The sequence below is a fragment of the Camarhynchus parvulus genome, chromosome 6 (assembly GCF_901933205.1).
Source record: "Camarhynchus parvulus chromosome 6, STF_HiC, whole genome shotgun sequence".
In the NCBI taxonomy this organism is placed as follows: Eukaryota; Metazoa; Chordata; class Aves; order Passeriformes; family Thraupidae; genus Camarhynchus; species Camarhynchus parvulus.
In genome coordinates, this window is record NC_044576.1 from 18,864,199 (window position 1) to 18,888,998 (window position 24,800).

At 38.9% G+C, this 24,800-nt stretch overlaps 1 protein-coding gene across 1 annotated transcript; it reads right to left on the reverse strand.

Annotated features, from left to right (window-relative positions):
* Positions 1 to 174: 174 nt before the first annotated feature.
* HTR7 (5-hydroxytryptamine receptor 7) lies at positions 175 to 23,850 on the reverse strand. Its single transcript, XM_030951616.1, has 2 exons — positions 23,313 to 23,850; positions 175 to 2,110 (listed from the first exon to the last, which is right to left on the reverse strand). Exons 1-2 carry the CDS (start codon positions 23,834 to 23,836, stop codon positions 1,360 to 1,362), a joined length of 1,275 nt encoding a protein of 424 aa, XP_030807476.1. The 5' UTR covers positions 23,837 to 23,850; the 3' UTR covers positions 175 to 1,359.
* Positions 23,851 to 24,800: the final 950 nt, after the last annotated feature.

A 24,800-nucleotide genomic window follows, 5' to 3' on the forward strand; every position in this document is an offset into this window, starting at 1 on the left:
GTGCAAACTTGGGCCAAAGAACTCATCCTGATCTTATGAGTTGTTTTATTATTATTTTATTATAATAGTATATTACAAAATCACTGCATGTTATATTAATACATTATTATTAATTTATTAATATAACTAGTATGATTAATTTTTTAATAAAAAATTGTTATACTATTTGGCCCTGCTACACTGCCAGAAGAGATCTGTTACCAAAATCAGGAGAAGTAGGATCACATAGTTGGACAAACTGCAATGATGGTAGAAAAAGCTAGAACCAGAAAAAGTAAATTATCTTTATTCATACACATGGCAAGGCTTTAAATCACTTTAAGCACAAGTGATGTTTAAAATCAGATTTTAAGGATAAAGTCCAGATGTCTCTGAAGTCATAAGGTCTCATGTTTGTTTTTTCCTTACTGACTTCAGAAGAGAAAGAAGTCCCAGAAAGTAGAAGAGCTTTCAAATAGACAGTAAATTAACTACTGAAGTGGAACAAGGACTAGCCATACATCACAGAAATGACTTGCGCACAGACAGTCTCCATCTAGATTAGAGAAGTGCTCAGCTGAGAAAGCCAAGAGAATTAAAGAATGAAGAGATGGACAAAGACCAGACAGATCCTGAAATAAACTGTAATCAGACATATTTTTTATGTTAGAAATATAGTACAAGATTACCTGGTGTGACTTGCACAGCAGCACTGCAGCTAACTGTGCTGCAGGGCTGTATGCAGCAGTAGGTGCTGGTCCATGTGACTTTACTCAAACTCTTTTAATCACATTGGAAGTGTGACATATTCTTTCAGTGCCAGAGTTGCTGTGCAAAGGCAATATTGAATTTCACAACATAGTTCATTTCCAGGCAATCCAGTAAATTAATGTTTAATGAACATATGGGGTTTTATCATAAAGAATATTTCTAAGGAATACAAGTTCTTTGATTCAGCTTCTTCTTTAATGATTTATTTTTGTAATACTGAAGTGGAAGGAAATTAACTTTTCACCATTCTCAGGTCTTTATTACAGCAAAGAATCTCTGGGACACAAGGTGCATCCAACATTCAGACCAACTAAACATTTTTTGGGCCAAACAAACAGGTTAGGCCAACTTTGCTTTTTCCTCACTAGCAGCTCAAACATCCTGTGCTACATTTCACTTCCATCCTTTCTCATATTCCTCTTAGACCCAAATTCTCTAGATGGTGGTCTTGCTTTTCCAGGCCGATTAGGACTGGTGGGCTCTACCTTGTTTCCTGATGACTGCATTAACAGTGCTCAACTCATTCTTTCTACAATACTTCTTTCGAACCTGTGGGGAAAAAGCCAATGTGATAAAACAGCAAATGATCACAGTAGAGGATGAGTGACCTTACAGAACAAATTCTGGCTTTTCTGCAAGCTTCAGAGCCTCGTGCATGCCCGCGGCCGAGAGTTTGCGGTTGATGTTCCTGTATCTGCACTGCAGCAGGTTGCGATAGGTTGTCCTCAGGTCCCGGTTGAAGAAGGCATAGATAAAAGGGTTAATGAGGGAGTTTGCATAGCCCAGCCACAGAAATGTTCTCTCCACCCAGAGGGGGATGCAGCTGCACAGTGTACCACAGATGAAGGGCCTTGCAGTTGAGAGGAGGAAAAAGGGCAGCCAGCAGATTGTGAAAGCCCCAACAATAATCCCAAGGGTGGTGGCAGCTTTCTGTTCTCTTTTAAAGATGGAAATGTTTTTCTTCTCATGCTTTAGGAGTCGTGAAAAATTAGTACATTCTTCAGATTCCTTGTGCAGTTTTACAAGTCCATTCACAGAAATCCCTTCTATTTCTTCCAGACGTGGAAAACCAGAAAACTTGTGTTTAGCAGCACTCCTCCTGGCAGCTTTATAAATCTGATAGTACATGAAAAGCATCACTGACATTGGGATATAAAATGCAACTGCTGTGGAGTAGATGGTGTAGCCAAAGTCTTGACTGATGAGGCAAACCTTTTCATCGTTGACGTTCTGGGCCCAGCCGAAGAGCGGGGGTATGGTGATAGAGGCAGACAAAAGCCAGACACACAGGATCATTTTGGCCATACACCTCCCATTCTGCCTTACAGGGTATGTAAGGGGTCTTGTAATTCCCAGGTACCTGGAAGGATAACACAGTGTTACTACAGGGGGCAGGGGTTAACTGTTAAAAGTTATTCACTTACTCTGCCCTAGACCAAAATCTTTGGCTAAGTTTTCAGTTTCATAATTTTCAATCCTCTCTTTGCTTGTCCTTCCAACTTGTAATTCATGTGTCTTTCATGTTAAAATTTATAATATTAGTATTCTATATAAGAGGTCTTTTATTCCAGACGAAAATCTTCCATTGGCCATAACAGGCTGTGATTTCTATGACTTTGTTCAATCTTCATGCACATAAAGCATATTTTGGCTCTTAAGGAAATTCTGAAACCTAAATTTTATTTTGCTACCTTATTAAATCTTGGAGTATAGAAGGATGTTCACTCCCCAAAGTCTATCACTTTTTGTATTGAGTGGATGATTATAACAAGCAAGCATGCATCTTCACTCTTCTTATCTATTGAACAATCAGGAAGAGCCCTGCCACTAAGCTGAGATGATGAGCTGCCTTTCTTTCCTTCATGTTTCAGGCAGGAACAACAAACTGCGAATTTATAGCAAGAGTAGACTATTTCAGCACTAAAATAATTCCTTCTTATTATCACTTAATTAGAAAGAAAATACATTTATTCAATGTCCAAAGTTTGACTGAACAAAGTAAAAATCTGTCCCAGTTCAAGAAGACCTGGGGAAGAAAACACAGTTTTACAGACAAGAAAAATGCTTATAATGGGTCAGTTTTTCACAGAAAAAAAAGTTAGGTCTGTTGACAACTTTTATATTTTCTAATTTGGGGTATTTTAAACTAAGTATCTTTTTCTAATTACAAAAGTAGTACTATGGCTCTGCATAGCTGGGTAAGAATATCCTAAGTTTGAATTTACTTTCAACTAGAGAACGTTTCTGTATTTCCTCTCTGACAATGGGATTTTTTTGTTAGATGGAATCACATGCCTTTATTTAGACCTAAGATTTTTAGTTTCAATTTTGGCTTCTGCTCAACTGGAACTTACCTATCAGTTACTGTTAACTTCCCAAATTGTTCTTTTTCACTTCTTCCAGAAGAATTTACAGAAAATCAGTGTGGTTTGTTTTGTTACTTGTAAAAGAAATTCTTTCAAATCAAGTTCCTGAATAATGTTTTGGTTTCAAGAGCTACAAGTGTTTACTCATATAGTGAAAGTTCTGGAGTGTTACAAACAAGAACTATAGCAATGTGATTTAAAATATTTTTGAGGAGCATGTTTTCTCAGTCTATTCACTTAGCAGAACAAACATGAGATTTGCCTGGCTCTGTGGAATGCACTGTTGATTTTACAGCAGTGCAGTAGATCATGACCAGTGCTCTTGCTTTATACAAGAGCATGCTAGAGTTATGGAAGTAAAAGAAACATCATTTATTGATCTGTTCTGATGAGTATCAACAATCCTGTTCAACCATGTCATTGGCTTTATATTGCTGTTGTGACAAGTGTTACAAGATGGACAGACTGGTTTATTGTGCCCTATTCTTGATAGGATGCACAAGTAAATTACAGCAGGTCAGTATTTTGCCAGTGAACCTGTGCCTGGAGGGGCCATGAACTAAGAATTCTTGTTGGAACTGTCTGGGATCAGAGCAGTGCAATCCATGGACTGTGCTGCTAAAAAGGGCTGCTTCTTGTGCCCCTCACCATCTGCATTAGAATATAGCCACTGGCCCCACAGCCATGGGCGTCATGCAGAGACCATGGAGATTTCTGATTTATAGCACCATGGCCAAAACCATTCTCACTCCCAAGGAGCCAAGGGTTTTCCTAGGTGCTCCAAGATATGGAGGAGAGGAATTAGTGCAGTGAAACTTCAGTTTAACTAATTAAAATATACATCACACTGCTTTAATTAGTGCAACTGCAGCAAGGGTGAGCTCTCAGCTGCAGACTTTCAGGGACAAGTGGTCTACCCTTAAAATTTGTCTAAGAATAGCCCAGTTTAGGTACAAAATAGCTAAACACAACCTTTGTGCACAAAGACTTCTCATCATTTACAATGTGTTGTTTTCCAAAAAATCCTTATCTGCCTTCCTGAAGTATGTACTCCTATAGCTATTACCCAACTGGTCACTAAAAATAACACTTTTAGGATGAAGTTTATTATCTAGCTAAAAACGTTAAGCTGGATTTCTGTAAAAATCAGATCTGTGGGCTGCATATTCTGAGTGCCTACTGATGCATTCTCATGCACCAGAATATAACAAAAAGAATTCATGAAAGCATAAGTATACTGAAAAGAATGAAAATTCATTAGTTTTGCCCTGGCATCACTTTTTTTGGAGTGTATCTTTTCTTCAGAAACGCTATTTGAAATTAAAATACGTTAATTAGCATAAAAATACACCAGCATTGCTTCTGCCTTATTCATTTTGCTAAATGTAGTATGATAGGGGGAAAGGAGTCAGCAGGCACAAATGAAGGAATGTTATCTTTTAATCTCCCTATATGAAATCCATTACCCTTGAAAACTCATTTGCAACGTCAAAATAATGTAAATCACTACTGTTGTCTAATACACTAGAGAGTGTTCGGGGCTTAATAGATTCATGAACTTCAAAAATATTGTCAAATTCAGTGGGAAAATATGCTTTTTAGTGCTTAATCTTAAACTAGTACTTTAACAAAAATACTTAAGGGTAAATCAGCTGACCTTAACATATTCAAATGTAAGCAAAACCTTGAGGTTTTATTACTGGGAAAGAATTAAGTCAGAGTCCCTAAAAAGCCCATTTAATGTGTCTCAGCTATCCCCCACATGAAAGAAGTGTCTCAGACTTGTTATTCTGAGATTTGCTTCTTTCACATGCCACAGATGTTCATTTTGATCTTGGTGGAGAAGAAACTGTGCCTGGGTTCTCACTTTTAAAAGAAGGGCAATGCTATTTTGTATTCTTCCTGCTCTGAATTTCTTGACTCAATGGTTTTGCCAGACAGGGCATCTCTCCATGTTACACCCAGCACAGTGAGCTCTGTATCTGGGTTACTCCCCAAAGGCAGATGAATGGCCTTTATTTCTTCTAAATTGGTCATGGCATTTTCCATTCAGCCCTGCCTGATGCTGCATGCAGAACTCTGAAGTGCAGGATGCTGCTCCAGCCCTACAAGAGGCACAGCACACACAGCAGTCACGTTCTGCTGCCACTCCAAGGATGCTGGGTGAGTGGAAAACACTGAGAAGGAAGAATATGGCACTACTGTCTAATGGATACAGCAAGAAAGGGTGATGTGAATGCTTTCCTGCTGCATCACATATGTGGAAAACAGACCCTTGCTTGGAGAGCCCAAAGGAAACAGCAGAGACCAAAAAGATGGCAAATGGTGAAGGGCATGGTAAACCTTTTTGTTAAATGTATGTGTATAAACACATGAGCACATCCCTGCTCTGGGTTGGTTTCTTATGATTTCTTCAGTGTCTCATCTTCCCCACTGGGGGTTTTGCTGCAGTCCCAGTCAGGTGTGAGGCACACAGTGTGCCCAGCTCTGGGGAGGAAAAACTACCCCATCCTCTTTCTGGAGCTCTGGTCAAACCTGGGAGGGGGTAAAGAATTCCTTCCTTTCACCAGGCATTGTACACAATTGCCATTTGCCACACACAATGAACACCAACAATGGAAAAGGTGAATGAACAAATACTTCCCTTTTGCTTTACAAAAATCTGATTCCCTGTGACATAGAATTCTTCTCCGGTATCTCTAAATGGTTAGCATTTAATGACAATAAATTATCATAAACAATTTAATGTAAAACCATTATAACTATATAGGTCTGCTCCCAAGACAATTCAGTTTTTGGGCTTTTCCATTCTGGCTTTTCTGCTATCAATCCATTACAATGACCACAGAGAATAGTTTTTATCCTACAGGGCTAAAAAAATTCCTATGATCACATAGACAGATGGGTCTAGTCCTCACAACTTTTGAAATATCCAGGAAAAAACCTGAGGCTTAACAGCTACATTGACTTAAACAATAGAAAGAAAATAGTAACAGGATGGTCCAATTTGTGATCATGTGTCCTAAATCTTTCTTTCCTAGCTCCATTATCTGGCTAAAAGATAAAGAAAAAGAGTAAAAGGACTTGTCTGTCACTGTGAGCAAAGCCATAGAGCAATAGAAAACCGTACAGTTAAAAGAATTAAAATAATTTTGAAGCTTCCTGCCCAAATCAATAATAAATTAAATGTATTGTGCCATCAGCATCACTTAAGCAATTGTCGTACACACATGTAATTCCTCTGCTTCTGGTCTCCATGTACTTTATAGTCAGATATCATTCCGTTCTAGTTAGTCCACATTTCTGTCTCAGAATTCACTGTCTTGATCTAACAGATTCCAGAATCAAAGTAGATCTTTCACTGTCTGACTATGCTTTCATGAAGCAGATTGGACCGCAATGGAATAAGACTAGAAACATTATACTGGAAATGATACAGATGTGTATTACAGCTATTTCTGCCAGGAACCACAAGATATTTTGTTATCACTTACTATTTGATTAGGAGTTGTGCTTAATATGAGGTACTGTCAGTTCTGCTATTATTGTATTTTAAGAGGCATAAAACTGCTTTATTCCAAAGACACAACAATGTTTCCTCCTTTGGAGGAGAAACAGAACATGCTCTGTTTCTCTAGCACAGAAGCTTTCTGTCTTCAATATCTATCTCCATGCAGGATTTCTTTACAAACCCACATCTAGAATCCCATCCTGTATTTCACCTGCCATAATAACTTATTCTGAAGAACTGTGCTGATCTACTGGCTTTTCTTCATTGGCTATGATTCTCTCATCACCTTTCATACTCTTTTTCTGTTTGGTTCAGCTCAATATTAAAAGACTCTTCACAAGAACAGGAACAAAACGCCATTCCTAAAATCTATCCAGCATTGAAAATCTTCTCTCTAGTATAGTAATATATCTAGATAACTTTTTTTCCTTTCCTTCAAATGTAAATGTAGCAAGTTGAAACAAATACCAAATCTATTCTTTCTGTTATGGCTGTGTCAAAACACCTAGCAAATACTGTTTTCTTTTCAAAGAGGATGTGCTTACACAATGCAAGAGATGCCTTGTCCCTCAGACTTCCTTTTAAATAAAGTAAGGTATACAAATGTACAAACTGATCAGGGAAATACTATTCCTACCACATACTTCAGTAACTGAGAGAGAAATAAAAGAACAGAAACATAGAAAGGCCTGAATGGGGGACATGAGCATTGCAGTGCACAGCTATGGTGCCATAATGTGACAATTACCTTGTTAATTATTGTACAAAAGTACTTTACCTTTTTGCAATACAGACTGGCTTCATAATCACATCATGATCACTGCCAGTTTATTTCCTGGCAAGAGGAGGATATTTCAGAGGCAGTAAAAGACTTTTCTCCTTAGCAGAAATGCTCAAAATTACTAATTTCAATGCATATATGAAACCTTTCAGAATATGAATTGGGTCACTTTAAAGCCTAAACAAAACATCATGCAATGGTAGAGTGAGACAGCAGAACTAACAAAATCAAAACACTACTCAGTGGAAAGAAAAATACTCTGATTAGTTCTATGTTCTATCTAGTTAAATGTTGCATCTTTCCTATGCTGTGAATTAGCACAGAGTTTATAAAAGTCTTGGCACTGTGGTCAGCTTCCACATCTTAATTGCTAGAAATCCTAGAAAGCTCTGCTTCATCCTTCTCAGCTGATGGCAAAAAAACAAATATAGAAGATCTCAAATGTATGTTTTGATATCTATACTTCTAGATGCTTATGCTTCACATTTCATAAAATTTCAACATTATTATAATTGAAATGGTGATGTGTTAATTTTGCTATTTGAAAAAATGAGAATGAAACACTTGTTTTGCTTTCAGTAAGGTTAACACTTTACATTATTCCTCTTCTTCTTAATTCCCCTTTTTCTTCTCCCTTCTTACATTCTTCTTCTTTTTCTTCTTAAGGCTGATACTTTAAATTATTCCCCTTTTTTCTTCTTAATTTCTTCTTAATGAAACGTATTTTCTTAAGTTCTTTTTATAATAGGATAACCTTCATTTCCACTGCTAAAGTAGGCACATATTTAATTTATTCTACATAGTAAATGTTCTGACTTGATTTTTCTTTTTCTCAAAAATCGTTGTAGGGGGTTATTTTTGATGAATTCAAGAAGTGTAGGCTTTCCTGGCAGTGGAGGAGGATTAAGTCAATCAAAATTAAATAACTTCATTCTAAAGGAATGTAATTTGCATAGTAGAAGGTTGCTTTCTCCTCTCATACATTTTAGCTTCTCTGTGCTTTCCTGGGCTTTCTTCCTTTCATATTGTATAACTTTACAGCTTCATATTTTTCTCATTTATTTTAGCTCATTTTTCGTACTTTTATTTCACTCATTTTTATTTCACCTTCTTGCTGTCTTATTTCTCTTTCTCCATATTTTTCCTTCTTCATTTTTGCCTACTAATCTTGGACATCCACCCCATTGGTAGGGCGATGCATTCTGTTATCTTTCTAAGAAATACACAACACCCATACTGCCAGAATCTGTGTAACATCTTTCCATTCAACTTCTATTACCTTACTTGTAATTCTGAAACCATATTACTCTTTCTTTTCAGATCTTGGCAAATTTCTTTCACCTGCCCTCACCCTTTGCCTTTCATTTTCACCCTGCATGCCTGTCAAAGCATTTATCACCTGTCACATCTTGTTCTTAGCTCCATGACAAACCAGTTCTTTATCCTTTCATTTTCCACTGCAAATTATACATTGCTTGGAAGGAAAAGTCCCAAAATGCAGTTGCTGGTGTTTACCTTGCAGCACTGCCTGAATGTTAGATAATATGTATTTCCTACCCAATATTTTTCAATTACTCTTGTAAATATTTTAAATTGTAGGCTAAATGCTTTTATTAACTCTCTTTGAAGAAAATTGTACCTGTGTATTTTTCCTTTTCTACCATCACCAGTGACTTTAATGTAGGAGATATAAGGAGAGAGGTAGATTTCAGCCTGTTTAATCCTTCACCAGCCTCCTAGAAACCAGACACATTTGAAAACTGAAAAGGTTTTTGACACAAATTATTTAGAATTAAGTTCCATTCTGTAATGGAAGACTTACTATTTTTATATGTTTTAAAAATGTCTGCACTCCAGCTTTGTGAGTTTCATCATCACTTGTTTCCTGTATACAAGTGTGGTTTGCTTGCTGAGTGCAACAGGATTAATTATATACAGAATTCAAAAGTGCTTTTCACCCCACTTCTTGATAGATAATCTGTAACACTTCAAAAGCTCTCCAAATCCGGGCAAATCACACAATGGAAGAATCATTTTTCTTTACACTGTTCAACAATGTGGAAGGATGAGGGAAAATAAAAAATAATTTCATGCTTTTCTGAAAGAAAATGCATAAATGTGTCAGGGACATACTACCCATTTCTGCCTTTTCACCCCCCCCCCCCCAGATCTGCAAGCTCCTTTATTTAACACAGATATATTTATTTTTGTGGAAGAAGAGAGAAGAGAGTCAAAATGTTTTTCTTTTTTCTTCTTTTTTTTCCTAAGTAAAAAGTTATATTAATCAAAATATAAAATAAAGGATGATTTACAATACATTCTAGTAACATTTTAGGAATATTCCCTAGAGAAAGACTTCTCAGGCTTTTTAATATCTAATTTACTGAAAAATTTCTTCATTAAATTCATCATCGTATACACACAAGCTGCTTCACCAGTGCAGAAGCTTGTGAATTCAGGTCCATACCCTGTGGTATCATTCAGAGTAGTTGTTTAGTCATTTTATCAACCAGGGAGAAAAAGGAAAATTGAAACATCTTCAATGATGGCAGTTTTTTGCTATCTTCAATGAGGGGACTTATATCAGAAAACACTATTTCTATTAAAATTCACATTTCAACTTATTCCACATTGAGACCCCTTTTATTATCCCAAAATATTGTAGACCCATAGAAACAAATGCAGTGCACTTGCATCATGTCAACTGTTATACCTGAGTATTTAATTACATGGGGTTTTTACATTCATTTTTATCTTTATGTGTATGATGCAGTATTTAATTTTATTAAGTTATAACAACATGTCTGGTCTCTTTGTGAGAGGACAGAGAAGATATTTAACCTTCTGATACTATCTGGGAGACTAAGGAAAAATTCTTTTCTAGAAAAAGAATTAAAGAGGAATTGCTTTCTTGTTTATTTGTCTGGTTGTGATGCAAAGTTCATTAGCAATTGAACAGGCAGGAAAATCGGTTGGAAAAAACTAAGAAAGAGGTTTTATCTTATATGGCCTTTTGTATGTTAGAGGAGAACTGGGTAACTCTGAAAAGGGAAAATGAATCTGAGGAAATGATGTGGCATGGCTGGAGGGAGGTGGTGCTGTCAGTGAGCTTGAGGAGAAGTGAGAATCTGAAAGTTACTGGGGAAGGATGAGGCTTAACCTGAAATTTTGTTTAATAGTGTTACAGGGGACTTAAAGATCCCTTTAAAGATCTGTTTTCTTGAAGAACCAGCTCAGAAGAAAACCCTACTTTTTTCAACAGATGTAGTTTCTGAGCAAAAAAACCCCATAAAAAATGGAACAGTATATGTTTTGCAGATAGGAACAGGAAAATCCTCATTTTCCTTTTGTGTTCTCCCCATCTCAACACTCTTGTCCCTCACACCCAGGGGAATTGTCAGAGAATGTGTGGAGGCTCAAGTTCAGAGCTATGAAAACTGTCTTTTGTTTCTTAATCAATGATTGCCATAAAGCAGAAATGGCTAAGGTGATTTTCTCCAACTTCACTACATGAGTCACACTTGGATTGATACTAAACATCAGCTTAAAAGGAATTATTTTGAAAGTTATAATAGTGTTTCAAAATGAAAGCCTCCCACAACTTCAACTAGAAAATCATGACTGATGTCTTCAGTACAATTAAATTAAACATTTCAGAAATTTCCATCGTATAAGTGATGAATGAAATGAAAAACCACAGCCCACTGAAGCGCTAATACCACTATATTAAAACAAAGTATCCTCAGGGAATATCTATTTCTGTGTGCTGATATTACGTCCCTTCTCTTCCTTCCTTGAATACAAACAGTTTAAACATATCTCCAGAAAAAGCACTTAAGGAACAACCCCCTCTAGAATTCTTCTTCCCTCCTCCCCCTTCTTTCTTTTCCTCTCTCTGAAGAGACAGGAAAAATGCTGGAAAGACCAAGTCCAAATTCTCCTCTTTGTTTCTTCATGACAGTAATTCTGCAAGAGCCCTGAGGAACACTTGTACAGTCATTATGGGTAAATCTCAGTACAGACCCAACCTACTTGGGCATTTTTGGCTTTTTCCATAGTTGTATCAGCCTGAAGGCAGATCTGAATTTTTTTAAAATCACACTGTTTTCCACTGGATCAGGTATGTGAAAATTATAAATGTTGGTCTCAAGCTTTATTTGTTTGCCCAAGCTTGGCCAGACAAAAGACAAACTATATCAATAAATTATTATAGATACACAGGAAAACCCAAGTCTAAAGCAGGTTTAATTAAGAATATTCTTTCAAAAACTTTGGGATATCCAAAGCATCTTGTATAGTGTTTATCTGGCTGTTTTTTAAAGATGCACATTGGAGTTGCTTCCCCTACAGTTGGAAAATAATTTCTCTCTTCCTAGTATGAATAAATCTTAACACAGGAAAAATCATATCCAGGTTTGGAACAGAGCCCGTGGGCTGGGGAGAGCACAGCATGAGGGGAAGTTATCAAGGAAGGAAGGCAGGAGGTTAGATCAGATTGTGAGTCTACAATTCAAGAACCTTTTAGAAAACTGCTGCTCACAGTCCTTTCCAGCAGACACTTTTGGTTCAGTGACTTATCATCAATAAGGTGATTCCTCCCCTGTAACTTATATAAACAGTGATTTTGTGTAATGTTTGGATATTTTAGCAGTATATTTTCTGCTCAGTATGTGGTACAGAATGAAGTTATCATCTTATCATCTCTCATGCCTACGAATGTAAGGTTTACTGTAGCTACCACACTTCTCAACAGTATGTCATTTATTTCCTTAGCACTCATTTTAATAACATATTCACTTACAGCATGCTTAAACACCCAGGCTCGAGTTCTCCCTTCACGTGGAATTCTCCTGCCTGCTGTCATTTTCCTCACAAAATGTCTCATTAAGTAATATTTTGGAATTTAGTATCCATAAATAAACTGGTCAGGTCGAGCTCTCCTATATAAATGGGAAATAGAAAATTTTCAGGAATTTAACATTATTTTATGAATATTTCTTCCCTTTGCAGTATTCAGAATCCCTAAATACAGAGCCCCAGGTGCCCTTTAACTGAAGAAGGTTAGAGGAAAGAAAGATGTAGTGATGAGAAGTAACTGCAGCAAAACCCAAACTGCAGTCAGTAAAACTGTATGTCCAGCCTTTCCCAAGCTCAGTATTTAGTAGTTCATTTGTCATAATACTTATTCATTTTTGCCAGCAGCCTTTGCAATGAAGAAAGCAATGGCCGAGTGAACATAATTTCTTTCTAGCTGACAAATCCTCATTCTCATGACCTTTGAATCTCCTGGGTCTTGCTCAGACCTGCCAGGCTGTGGTTCCACAAGGGTGGCTTTTTTCAGCTTGCACCAGGAACATTTAATCCAACTCCAGGAGTCCATACTCCCCATCTAAGGTGTCACCAGGTCTACCTTTGTGAAGGCAGCTGCAAGTAAGCTTAGAGACCACAGGACAGGAAACCTGGGGAAAGATTAGCCAGGGCAGTGTGACCTCTCTGTCTAGATGAACACAGGCCTGCCTATGACAAATCTCCACTACGGTGTATTCTTTTTATCAGCAACATCTTTCATCTTTTTCTTTCTGTTTAAAATCATGTGAAATCTGCAACACTAAATATTTTTAAAATATAGAACACATTTCAACACAAACTGCTACCACCAACTTCACAGGCATGAAAATATAATACATCCAAGCTACAAAATGAACCTCATGCGTTTTTCTTGTCAAGAAATGGTTTGATGGCTCTCTGCCCCTGGGCTTTCTATATGGAATGACAAAATTTGAGGACAGATTCAGCTATTGATTTTTCACAAATACCCATTTTTTCCAGCTCAATATGTGGTCACAATACTTCACATTGTGTCACAATAGCTTGGTAACACCTTTTTGTGTCCCTCAGAATTTAGAATTACACATTTATGCTAAAACAGAAATACAGCTGATGATAGATCATCTCCTCTTCCAAAACCTTTAAAGATAGCAGGATGTAAAGATTATCAAGGATCACAGAACTCTATTTTATATTCATTTTACAGATGCTACACCACACAAGTGGGATCAGCAGAAAGCAGCCCTCCTTCCCACCTCTCAGTAAGTATATATTTCTTTTGCTTTTTTTCTCCTCAGCAACAAGTTGGCAACTCTAAGGTTCTTCTGAGATATGGTGGCATCAACTCTGTGTGGGTAAAAAGTAAAATACCTACGGTTTATTTCTGTGACTACAGCTTCCGATGATAACAGCTTCATTGCCAGGCAGAAAACTTCAAACATTCATTTGAATTTAGGAGCAGAACATTGGCATCAGTGTGGGCTGAATCACCACAGCTGGGCATCTCAGGTAGCTCACTGCAAGATGCAGGTGTTTGAGAAATTTGACAAGGTCCTCCCCTTATTTCAACAGTAGCAGTGCAGAAGCTTTGTGTTAAATAACAGGCTTTGGAAATGCTAAGATCCTTCTTGTATTGTTTAATTCATAGACAAATGGTCCATAATGCTATTTTATTTTCAGTTATTTTTTTAAAATAATATTGTGTTCTGTTAATGGCCATATTCATTTTGCAAAAATAGCTTTTTCATATGGGACAATACAATCTTGAGACACAACAATCACTATTGTTGCTAAAAGTGCTTGTGATAAGAAGTGGATCTTCAAATGCAGATATTTAGAGTAAAAAGGAAACTGCAGTACATAACAATTCAAAAGTTAAGTCTTTTGAGCCAAAGCTGTACCACTTTTAGCATCAAAACATCTCATTAGACTATTAAAGGAAAGCTTTGCATCTTGTCAGCAGCTCTTTTGGGTCATGGGTATAAATATTTCCATAAAGTAATTTATGGCCAGACAAGAAATTCTTTGTTCAGGGATTTAATATTTCAACTATTTGCTAAATGTCCACTTCTACAGAAAATAAACAAAATTTAACAACCCACATGGAGAACTGCTTACAGAAAATTATTCTGGCAAATTGTACTGTATATCTGAAATATTTCATGACAATCACAATATCTTTTCATGGCTTATATTCAAGATGACAGGTTGTAAATTCTGCAATAAGTTAATAGCATATACCTCTGTTATTGGTACTATGCCTTCCATTTTTACTTTCTCATATTTACATTGATTGACAATTTCTGAATGAACACCTGTTATCAGAGTAAATCTTCTAGGGCACTATTCTTTACTTTGATTTAAAAATTCCTGTATTTTCTCACATGGGAACAGTCCTCTGGTGAACAGATGCTGCTGCCACAGACTTGGAATTTTTGCAGTTACCTTTTGTGCCCCTCTCTAGAGATCTGCAAACCATATGTTGAAATACATCGTCCCCAGTCTCCAACACATCTCCTGAAAGCAAAGTTTATAAATAAGGTACTTAAAGTTCCTTATTGGTGGCCCAATTTCACTTGCAGCAGCAATAGGTTGTATTTCTGATTAGAGATACTTGTATGGTTAACAAGAAATTATTATTTGAATGCCACCAAGGGTGTCAGTATTATTCAGTGGCAGTGAAGGTGGCACAGCTCCATGCCAGGTTGTTGGGAAGAGACCTCATGATGTGTTTGCCTGAATCTCCAATTACAATCTCTTCCTAAAAGACTGGAGAGTTTTCAACAAAAAAATCAGAAGTAAAAATTTGTAGAGAAGTCTGCCTCAAAAATAGTGTTCTTGCAGGCAAGCCTTTGCTGCTAGTTCTGATTTTACCCAGCTTGGTGAATGTCTGAGATACAACAAGCTCTGTCCATTCTCCCTTGGTCCCTGACCTGTTTTTCTACCACTCTTAATATGTGGCAAGCTGCTGCTTGCCCCTCAACCTGTCACACCCGGCAGGCAAATAATTTCCAGTGTGAGAAAATTGTTACCTTTCATATAGGTCTGCCTGCACTTCCCACAATCTCCTTAAGAGAAATAAGAACTGTACACAAAAATGGATTTTTGTCAGATTGCAGACTCTCCTTGTGGTTATACTTTAAACTTCTACAAACTAAAAAACCTGGGTTTAGTGTTTAGCTGTACCAAAATCCCTCCTTTTTCCTTGATATATCTCAGGAAAAAACTCTGCTGCCAGTTTTCTCTTCAAGACACAATGTACCTCTAAGAATAGACTTCACCCCAGTTTTCCTTAACTTAAAAAAGTTATTTTTGTAATGTCCCTCTGGGCTTTGTGTTTTGGTTTGGTTTTTAAACAATTATGACAATTAGCAGTGAAATAGCTATCAGTGATGAAATAAACCCCCTTCAGTGGCGTCTTGTGCTAGCTCCCATTTGATAGCAAAGGCCACGATAAACAGAAAGAATATGCTCAGTTCTGATTTGGTTTCCATGCACATCTCTGTTCTGCACTACTGGAGAATTCATTCTTGTCTGTGCACTACCCAAAAGCCATGTTTATTGTTAGAAGTGAGTCACCACCAGATTTGCATACATGCTAATATGTACAGAACCACACAGATGTAGCAGATAATCTAGATTTCTATACAAAGCCTTGAATAAACAGCAAGGTACAAAAAGAAAAATCAATGACGCTCACTCTCTAATTTTGCTCTATTCAAACAGAATAAAAACAAATTTTCACTATGACATATTTAATCCTGGGATGTTTGAAAATGAAAATTTGCAGCAAGAGATTGTTTTAAAAAAATCAGCTGGTTTTTGCCTCTTTTCAGTATATATAGGAATATATAGATATCAACTATTCAATCCTTTAGAAATAGTTGACTATCCAGTACAACAAGAAAAACTAAAACCTGTAAGCTTTCCAGGTGAAAGAAGTTATCCTCACCTTACAGAGAGCAGTGACTATTAGAACAGAACTGCAGTGAGCACAGTTTCATGGTACTTGTGCTTTGGGCATGCAGATAGCAGAACTTGTGATTTTGCTCCCCAGTCTTTCTTCTGACAGCTGCACCTCAGCAGATTCAACTAATTCTCAACCTCTTTATTTTCATACAAGACCTACAGTGGCCAGCTTTCTTCAGACTTTCTGGTCCACAGAGGAAGGACCAGATCTGTGTGTTATATATCGAGAGGAAAAAAAGAGAGGTGTTTGTAGCTGACAGACAGTGCCATATGTACTTATCAACTGCAGATGAAGCAAGTTTTGAAATTTGCCACAAATATTTCCAATTAAATATTTCAAACTCAACAGCAATATCAAATATAATACTGTGTTTCACTAAAAGGAATAAGATATGTAATTTTCAGAGTTTTAGAAATAATTTTCAGAGAAAATTAATTCAGGAAAGTGAAAACATTCCCTGATAAATTTCTGTTCTTCTAGACTCTTGTGTGAGCATACTACTACTGATATAGTAATCCTGTTTCAGTGTACAAAACTACAAAACCTTTGATGTTTCATTCTATGATGCTTATCCAGTTCAAGAAAAACACTAGGAAAATATATTTTGATACCAGTGTAATAAGGTTACACTACACATCATGCCAGTATGAGATGTATTTGCATTTTTTATTATATTTGGATATATTTTGAAAGCTCCCTTCAAAAACAAAGAAAAGAGTTTCCAGAATTGCATTTTTGCTGTGAATCTTGAAGTAAATTCAACCTTACTTACAACAACTATTTTTGTTACCTTGATAGGAAAGAAATCACTTTTTAAATGTCTCCAGAGTGCCCTGCTTGGCAAAAATGTGAATTAATGTTCCCTTACCTCTGACTTATCAGGCTCCTTTGAAATGTCTGGATGAACCCCCAAGAATTAGAGACCCCAAAATCACTTCTGAAAACTCATCCAGTCTTAAACCCTGGTAGGAGCAAACAGAAGATAGTTTCAAATGTGGGGGGGGAAATGCAACATCCAGTTTCAAGAAAAGGCATTCAGGTAAATGTGGTTTAATCTCAAATCTCCTGCTACTCACTGAACTGCAAGTCCCCATTCGTGCACCTTGAAAAATCACCAGTTGCAGTCCCCTCTGCACTGCCACCTCTGGGTACCTTGCATCTCCACACTTCGGGGCTTCCTTGCAGTAACACTGCTTAAATGCACGCAGTATAGAACAGCAAGAGATTAACCAATCTATAGATTTTTCTTCTATAGCATCTTTTAGCTTCCCAAACTTTTTCAGCCTCTACTGTGCAGACACAATACACACTCAGCAAACTTCAGATTTTATGCCTTTTTCCTCTGCAAAATGACAAAGCTTCCACTCATTTTGATGTTAAAACTTTTTCCCTGTGTCAAGTTTTCACAAAATAGTCCATCTGCTTTATAAAATATCTTTTATTTGTTAATTCCCACCTGCTTATTGTACATCTGGCAGTGTGCTCTTGAAGCAGAATTTCTCTGCAAAGACATAATAAAACAATACCTGGGGCTAAAATCTGGTTACTCTGTAAGTAACTGCATCTCTTTCCTGTGCCTGCGACACAGGAAATAATACCCAAGGATGTCACAGAAAGGTACCTCAAGAAATGGAATCATGGTAATGCAACAAACCTCCCCAGATTAATTTATGCTTTTGGAGTGGGTTCTCAGTGACAGATAAACATTGCACTGCCTTATACTGCTTAATGCATCCAACTTCCAATTGAACTTCTTCATCTCTGAATTTTGGACCAAAAATTTATATTGTATATTTTTTACACATAAATAATGAAATGGAGATTGCATAAGTGTTCAGCAATAAATTGTCTGCAGAAAAGAAACTACATCAGCTTAAGGAACATTCTTTAAACAGACTGCATTAGAAAAACTACATGGAAAGGAGTAAGACCAAATCTGTTCTTTTTCACTTTAGTTTAGTTTATCAATGCTGGGTCTTTCATAAGCTAGACAAGTTATTTATAGGCTCAAAAAGAGTACTGTTGTTTATCAGGCTAAACAATGAAAAAATGCCTCTTGTGAGGATGGCTGTTGTTAGCAATTAGCTGCCCTAATGATCTCAAACTTTCTTCTGCAATACAGACTTTAACTGCAATAACTTCATCACACACTTTTCCTATAGTTCCTTTTAGCTTTTTCCTCATTTCTCTGTTATTTCTGTGTAAATATAAATATATTAAACAAAATCTCATGAGTGGCACTACTGGTGGCTGTCTATGCTTATTCTAGATTAAAAATATATTACAGGCAGGATTTTTTCATAGCTATTTCTGCATATATATTCTACATGGATTTTGTGAATGATCTGAGCAGGGTTGGCAGAACAGACTGCTGCCTTTTCCATGCCTGGCACTGAGGCAGAAAAAGTCTTCATACCAAATAGGAAGCTACACAGGACTACCAGCTACCATTAGGTTTAGCAAATTGCTAACAGTTTTCAGGTCATATTATCAGCTTGGGATGTAGGTAGAATTTAGGCATCTGGATTCTATTGAAAGTGCCTAAATCTTTATTTAAATTTTGTTCCAAATTCCTCCTTTGAGGAAATTTGAGGTTTGCATAATTCTTAGACATGGGATGAGGACTCAAAGAGCCAGTGAACTTTTGGGACTGACACATTCTAAGGAGAAGCTTAAGTATTCATACTTGGAGTGTGGCAACACAGGCAGGGAGAGAGAGCTGATCCTTGTATATAAAAATCACAGGATCAACAAAAAGGCCCACTTACTTGCATAGAAATTCTAAATCCTCATCAATTTAATGGAAGCCTGGTACACTCGTGAATTGTTGGCCAAGATACAGACTGGAGAAGTTCCCAAGAAGTGTTTCATTACTTGTGTGGGTGTGGGGAAAGTGTTATAATTCTTCAACTGTATCTGAGTAGTTATGTTTCTTTATCACTCTCTAAGCCAAAGAACTATTTTTAAATTGAATTAAAAATTGCTACTTATGCAGTTATCTTGTGGATACTCTCCAAAACAGCATTTCTGTAGCTATCTTGGGTCAGAACAGCATGATGAATCAGCATGAAAACACCACCAGTTCAAACACAATTAATTCCCTTTGTTTTTTCATTCCCCACTAAGATGTGGTTTGTATCCATCCCTCATAATTCACTCATAATGTTTTCTCACTCTTAAATGTAAAGAATGTAAAGGAATTGTGATGTGATATAATCTATTTAATTCAGAACCTGAAAAGTGGAGCCTTAAAAGCAAAAAAAAAAAAAAAATCCCAACACACTAATAGGAAATTCTTAAAGAAGAATTCAATTCTGTTCAATTATCCTGCAAAAGCCTCTGTAGCTCCTACTACACAGCTAATACAGAGGGGGAGAATAGCAAAGGTAATCATTAGCTGAGTATCAAGTCGTCTTGCCTGTTTAATCCTTTAAAAATTTGAAAAGGCAGAAATAGTCTTGTCTCTCCATCATATCTGTTTTAGTTCTGACAGACCTGCCTGTAAGCAGATAGCCTTTCCCCAAAGTGAGGGCTTAAATAAGATAGAGATACCTAAAATATATGTTCATTTCCCCCTGACAAAGATCTGTGAAGGTTTTTATGTTGTGGAACAAAAGGGAAGATATGATCTGAAGAAAAGCACAATAGTCCAAATGTCTGCAAATTTAGATCTTTGTGGTGATCAAACAACCTTTCCAACCTAGCTGCTTCCTTGTGCACCCTGTGCAAAGTTAGATATCCCCATGATAGCACTAACATCTACTTTGCACCCTTATAGTGCACAACTTAGAACAGAAGAAACTTAAAACATACAAGAAGTGCTTGGTGTGTCTCACTAGGAAAAAAATGCAAGGTTTTCCAACAGAATGAAACCAGCCCATTTGTATACCCTATGCTAATATGCTTCTTTCAGGAGCTGATGTATTCAGCTAAAAACCACATCCACCACTAAGGGCTGTGCAGCAAAATCTCTCTGTGAGAAATAGGCTGCCAGCTGCTGGCATTTCAGGGCTCTCAGTGGCATAAGCTGAGTAGCACATATTTGTGCAAGGGAAACAAATCAAAAAGCCTTTTCAATTTACTCATTTTATCCTTCTTGGTAGCTCCTCAATGCCTCTGTTTTACTAACTAAATTATTTGTTTAATAAAAGGTATTATTTCTCTTTACAAACCCTGCCTAACAATTTGCAACAAATTTGGTTCTTTAAGATTAATTCGATAGTAATATTCTTTCAACTATACACCTGATTCTCATATCTGCTTCAGGAAGAATCTAGAGATCTAACAAATTTTAAAATAGCCAATTTATTTGCTCTCTGCACTGCTTGCAACAGCCTCATCTTTTACTTCAGGACAGGTGTTACTGGATCACAACAAAAGTTTCCTATAGTGCCCTAAAAAGACAAGTGATAGCACAATCCCTAATTGTGTTTCAAAAATGTTTCTTTGTCCTGTCTTAACCCTGCTTCCTAAAGAAATGTCTCCCATGTAACCCCAGGATCTTCAAGATTTAAGTACATCTAAATGACTCTGAGGATAGTGTCCAACTTGAAAGACCATGAATTTCATTCACATTCTCTGCTTCTGGAATTTCTGATTGAAATTTCCTGGTCCTGTATTTGTGTAAGTTGCCCTGAGATAGTAAGACTAGTAAGGGAGGTATAATTGGTAATCTTCTCCTCCTACATAACAGAAAACATGGAAGTGATTTCACCAAAGCCTTGGAAAAATGGACCTTGTGAAAATGGTCTGACCCTCTCATGCACTGCATACATTGTGATTTGCAGCTCCTGCAGCACAAACAAAACTTAAACCGGAGGTATATGTTCTCAGGGATAAATTCTCAGTGATCATTCAAGGATTTCCTAACTACATACATGTAAGAACAACTGCCAATATGACAGCACCATTACCATCAAAGCTATACTGGCAACATTTTATCACTCACATTTGATTTTCATGCTGCCTCCCTGCTTTGCATATTTTGTAGATATGCATTATTCAAAGGATTTCTTAATATCCAAAACTAATATTTGGCTGGCTTAGCAGTATTACAGCAGTATAAGATTAATTATTTTTAAATAGGATTACAAATCATGGAGATTTTTTAAATTCTTTATTGCTGATTAGTAGAGACATTTTGTTAATGAATTGCTGGCTTGTCTCCTTTTATTTATGATACCTACTATCTCAACTATATAATGGATTTGGGTGACAGGGGTTAAGCATCATAAGTCACAGAATTTTAATTTCAAGTAGGTAGTAGACAACAGTATAATGAATTATGAAGAGATGGTGTTGAATAAACATCCAGTGAAAGAAGTGAGAACACAAAGACAAGAGAATAATTCTAGTTTAAATCAGCACTAGCTGGTAAAATTCAGCCATTTACAAGAGGTAATGTTCTTTCTCAACACATCTCTTGTTAGTATTTTAGGGGGAGAGGGGAGTGGAGAGAGAACTGAGAACAGTGCTACAGTGTGAATCATCACACATCCTTAAGAAAGCTTAATTATGTTAACCTGTTTTCAAAAGGTTGGTAGAAATGGAGATGGAGAGCTCAGAGATGGACATAAGAACAATCAAAGAATAGAAATACTTAACGGGGAGAGAGTGTAAAAATGAAATCACCTCTCTTACAAATAGAATAGAAAAGCAGAGAATAACATTGGGAAGGTAGATAAGCCTATTCACATGCTCTTGCAATACAGGAATTAAGTTTAAAAATCAACTTAGATAAATTAAAATTAAGCAAATGTCAATGTAACAGCAATTAAAAAATCAAACCAACATCAAGAACATAGATCATTTCATACTGTCAAACTCTGTATGTGGATTTCATTGCTACAAGGTGCTCTGCAGCATTCAGATAACTGCTGGCCAATATTGAAGTCACAAAATAAAGAGTACTAGAGCAGAGGATGCTTGTACAGAAATTAAAGTTCTGAAATTAAAACAAATTGTGATGCTCCCTGATAGGAAACAACCTCCATTTACTGTAGGAATCGCTTTCGAAAGACTGTTGCTTTGCAGAAACCTAATGCAGAGCTTTTCTTAAAACTTTCTGAAGTAAACAGTCAAGGCTGCTGTTGGATATCAGAGTTGGGAAACTACTTCTAAAATCTAGTTACGAGGTTTTTCAATTTCAGCCAGTCGTGAACTTTTAATTAAAAATTACCTTCTAGCTGTTAAAATTTTTGGCATAGAATTTAGGCTGTGGAAAAGGGAAGGTACAGGCTGCAACTTACTTTAGAATAGAACCTACATGGAAAAAAAGAATCTGTCAGCCTTCCTCTGTAGAGGGCTGCCACAGGCAAATGAGGGCTCTTTGGTATGGTTTTTACATCAGAAACGAGCACCTAAGATATTCTTCTGCAGTGTGTACACACCTCCTTTGGTCCCCAGTCACTGTATCTTTTGGAAGAAGCTAAATGCCAATGAGCATAACTTGGTTTTTAAGACAGCAGGTGCAAATTTTTAAAAAGCAAACGTTTGAAAGTAATTCTTCTTTCAAACAAAACACTATTTGTCAAAAATGAAATTGAGCTATTCTGGGATTGTCCTAGAATAAAGATAAAACTTTAGGAAGCTATAATTACTGCACCTTCTCTGGTCTGGTAAAACTCCACTGAACCCGGTGAGGTTGCACTGTCACTTTGAAAGAATCAGCTCAAATCTACCTGTGGTATAAAGCAGTTTAAAGACATATGTTCCAAATATTAAATCAGCTGGAAATGCCCTATTTCCTTGCATAGAGCCATGGTAAACGGTGACAGTTTAGGTCCGGCTTTGCTTTGACACCCTGGCTCCCGAGTGGCAGCAAGGAAGTTACCCAGAGGGACAACCAGGCACCCGGGCTGGCACCCGGGCGGCAGCTCACCCTGCTCCGGCGGGCTCCTTCGAACAGAGGGGCTGCGGGCTGGCACTCGCCTCGCTCCCTGCTCTGAGCACGGCTCATTTCCGAGGGACCCGGAGGAGGAGGAGGCAGGAGAGCGCAGGTTGGACCGCTCAGTGCGGGTCCCCCGCGCCGGGGTGCGGGCAGCGGCGCGGCCGGTCCCCGGAGCGGCGGGAGGCCGGGGCAGGGCTCGGGGCGCCGGGCTCTCTCACCTGTCGATACTTATCACACAGAGGGTCATGATGGAGGCCGTGCAGCACATGACATCCATGGCGATGAAGACGTTGCAGAAGAGGCGCCCGAAGATCCACTCCCCGCCGATAAGGTCGGTGACGCTGACGAAGGGCATGACGGCCAGGGCCACCGAGAGATCGGCCAGGGCCAGCGAGACGATGAGATAGTTGGAGGGCTGCCGCAGCTTCTTCACGAAGCAGACGGAGATGACCACCAGGCAGTTGCCGGCGATGGTCAGCAGGGTGATGAGGCAGAGCACGGCCCCGATGAGAACTTTCTCCGCGCTGCCGTAGCTGAGGATCTGCTCCCCGCACTGGGAGTCGTTGGCGGGGAGGGGGCTCGCCGTGGGCAGCGCCGACGGGGGGGGCGACGGGCCGAGCTTGGCCAGGCTGCGCGGGGGCCAGGAGCCGGCGATCATCCTGCCGCCGCCCAGCGCCCGCGCCTCCAGCGCCAGGGGCCGCAGGTTACCGTAGAGGTGGCTGCCGTTGAGGGCGAGCACCATGCTGGCGTGAGCAGCCCATGAAGCCTCGCCGCCCGTTCCCCGGCTGTCCCCGGCGCCGGGATGCTCGGGCTCCTCCTCGGGCGCCCGGCGCCGCCCGCCCCCTCGCAGCCGGCCGAGCGGCCCGTGGGGGCCCAGCCCGCAACTTCCCCCGGGGCAGCCGCGCTCGCCCGCCGCGCATCCCGGGCGGGCACGGCGCGGGCACGGCGCTATCGCCCCCAGCCCGCGGGCACAGGGGCGGGCGGGGGCGGCGGCCGCTCCCTCCCTGCCGCGCCCATCGCCCGCTCCCACCGCGGCTGCTGCCCGAAGGCGACTGGCGACGGGATGGGAACCGCTCCGCCTCCCTCTCCTCCTGCCCTCTGAGCTGCCGGTGGGGGTGCGCCCCTTCCCCGCAGTCCGGGAGCCGGTTCCTCCTGCGGCTTCTCCTTCGCGGCCGCCCCAAGCGAGGGGCGCTCTGGGAACCTCCTGTATAAATGTATATGTGTATCTATGTATATGTGTTATATGCACACAGGTCTCACCCGGGAAGCTGCGGGCTGGCGCAGAGGCGGCCGCAGGCGGAGATGGCCCGGCCGGAGCGGGGTTGGAGCCTCTCGGTTTGCCGGCTCCGGCACAGCCCTGTGGCACGTCCCGTGTATGTAAGCACTTCTCTGTATATCCAGGCTTGCAGGTTCTTCTTCATAGTAAGTTGATGTGAGTACCATCACCTACAGTTTCTCTTTTATTAATATTTTGATACCCTGATTTTGAATTTACTCGGTGCTCCATGTGTAATTCCTTCTGTAAAGCTAAAACTAGCAAACTCCTATTGCTTTAATTACCTGCTTTTCTTATAGGTTCCCTGGACTCTTAGATACCAATTTCTGGGACTCACTAGCTTTCTCAATTCTTAAAGTCCTCCTATTCTTGCCTCAGAGCAGGGTGAAAATTAACTGTTTGTATTGTGAGTTACACATGGGATGGTAGC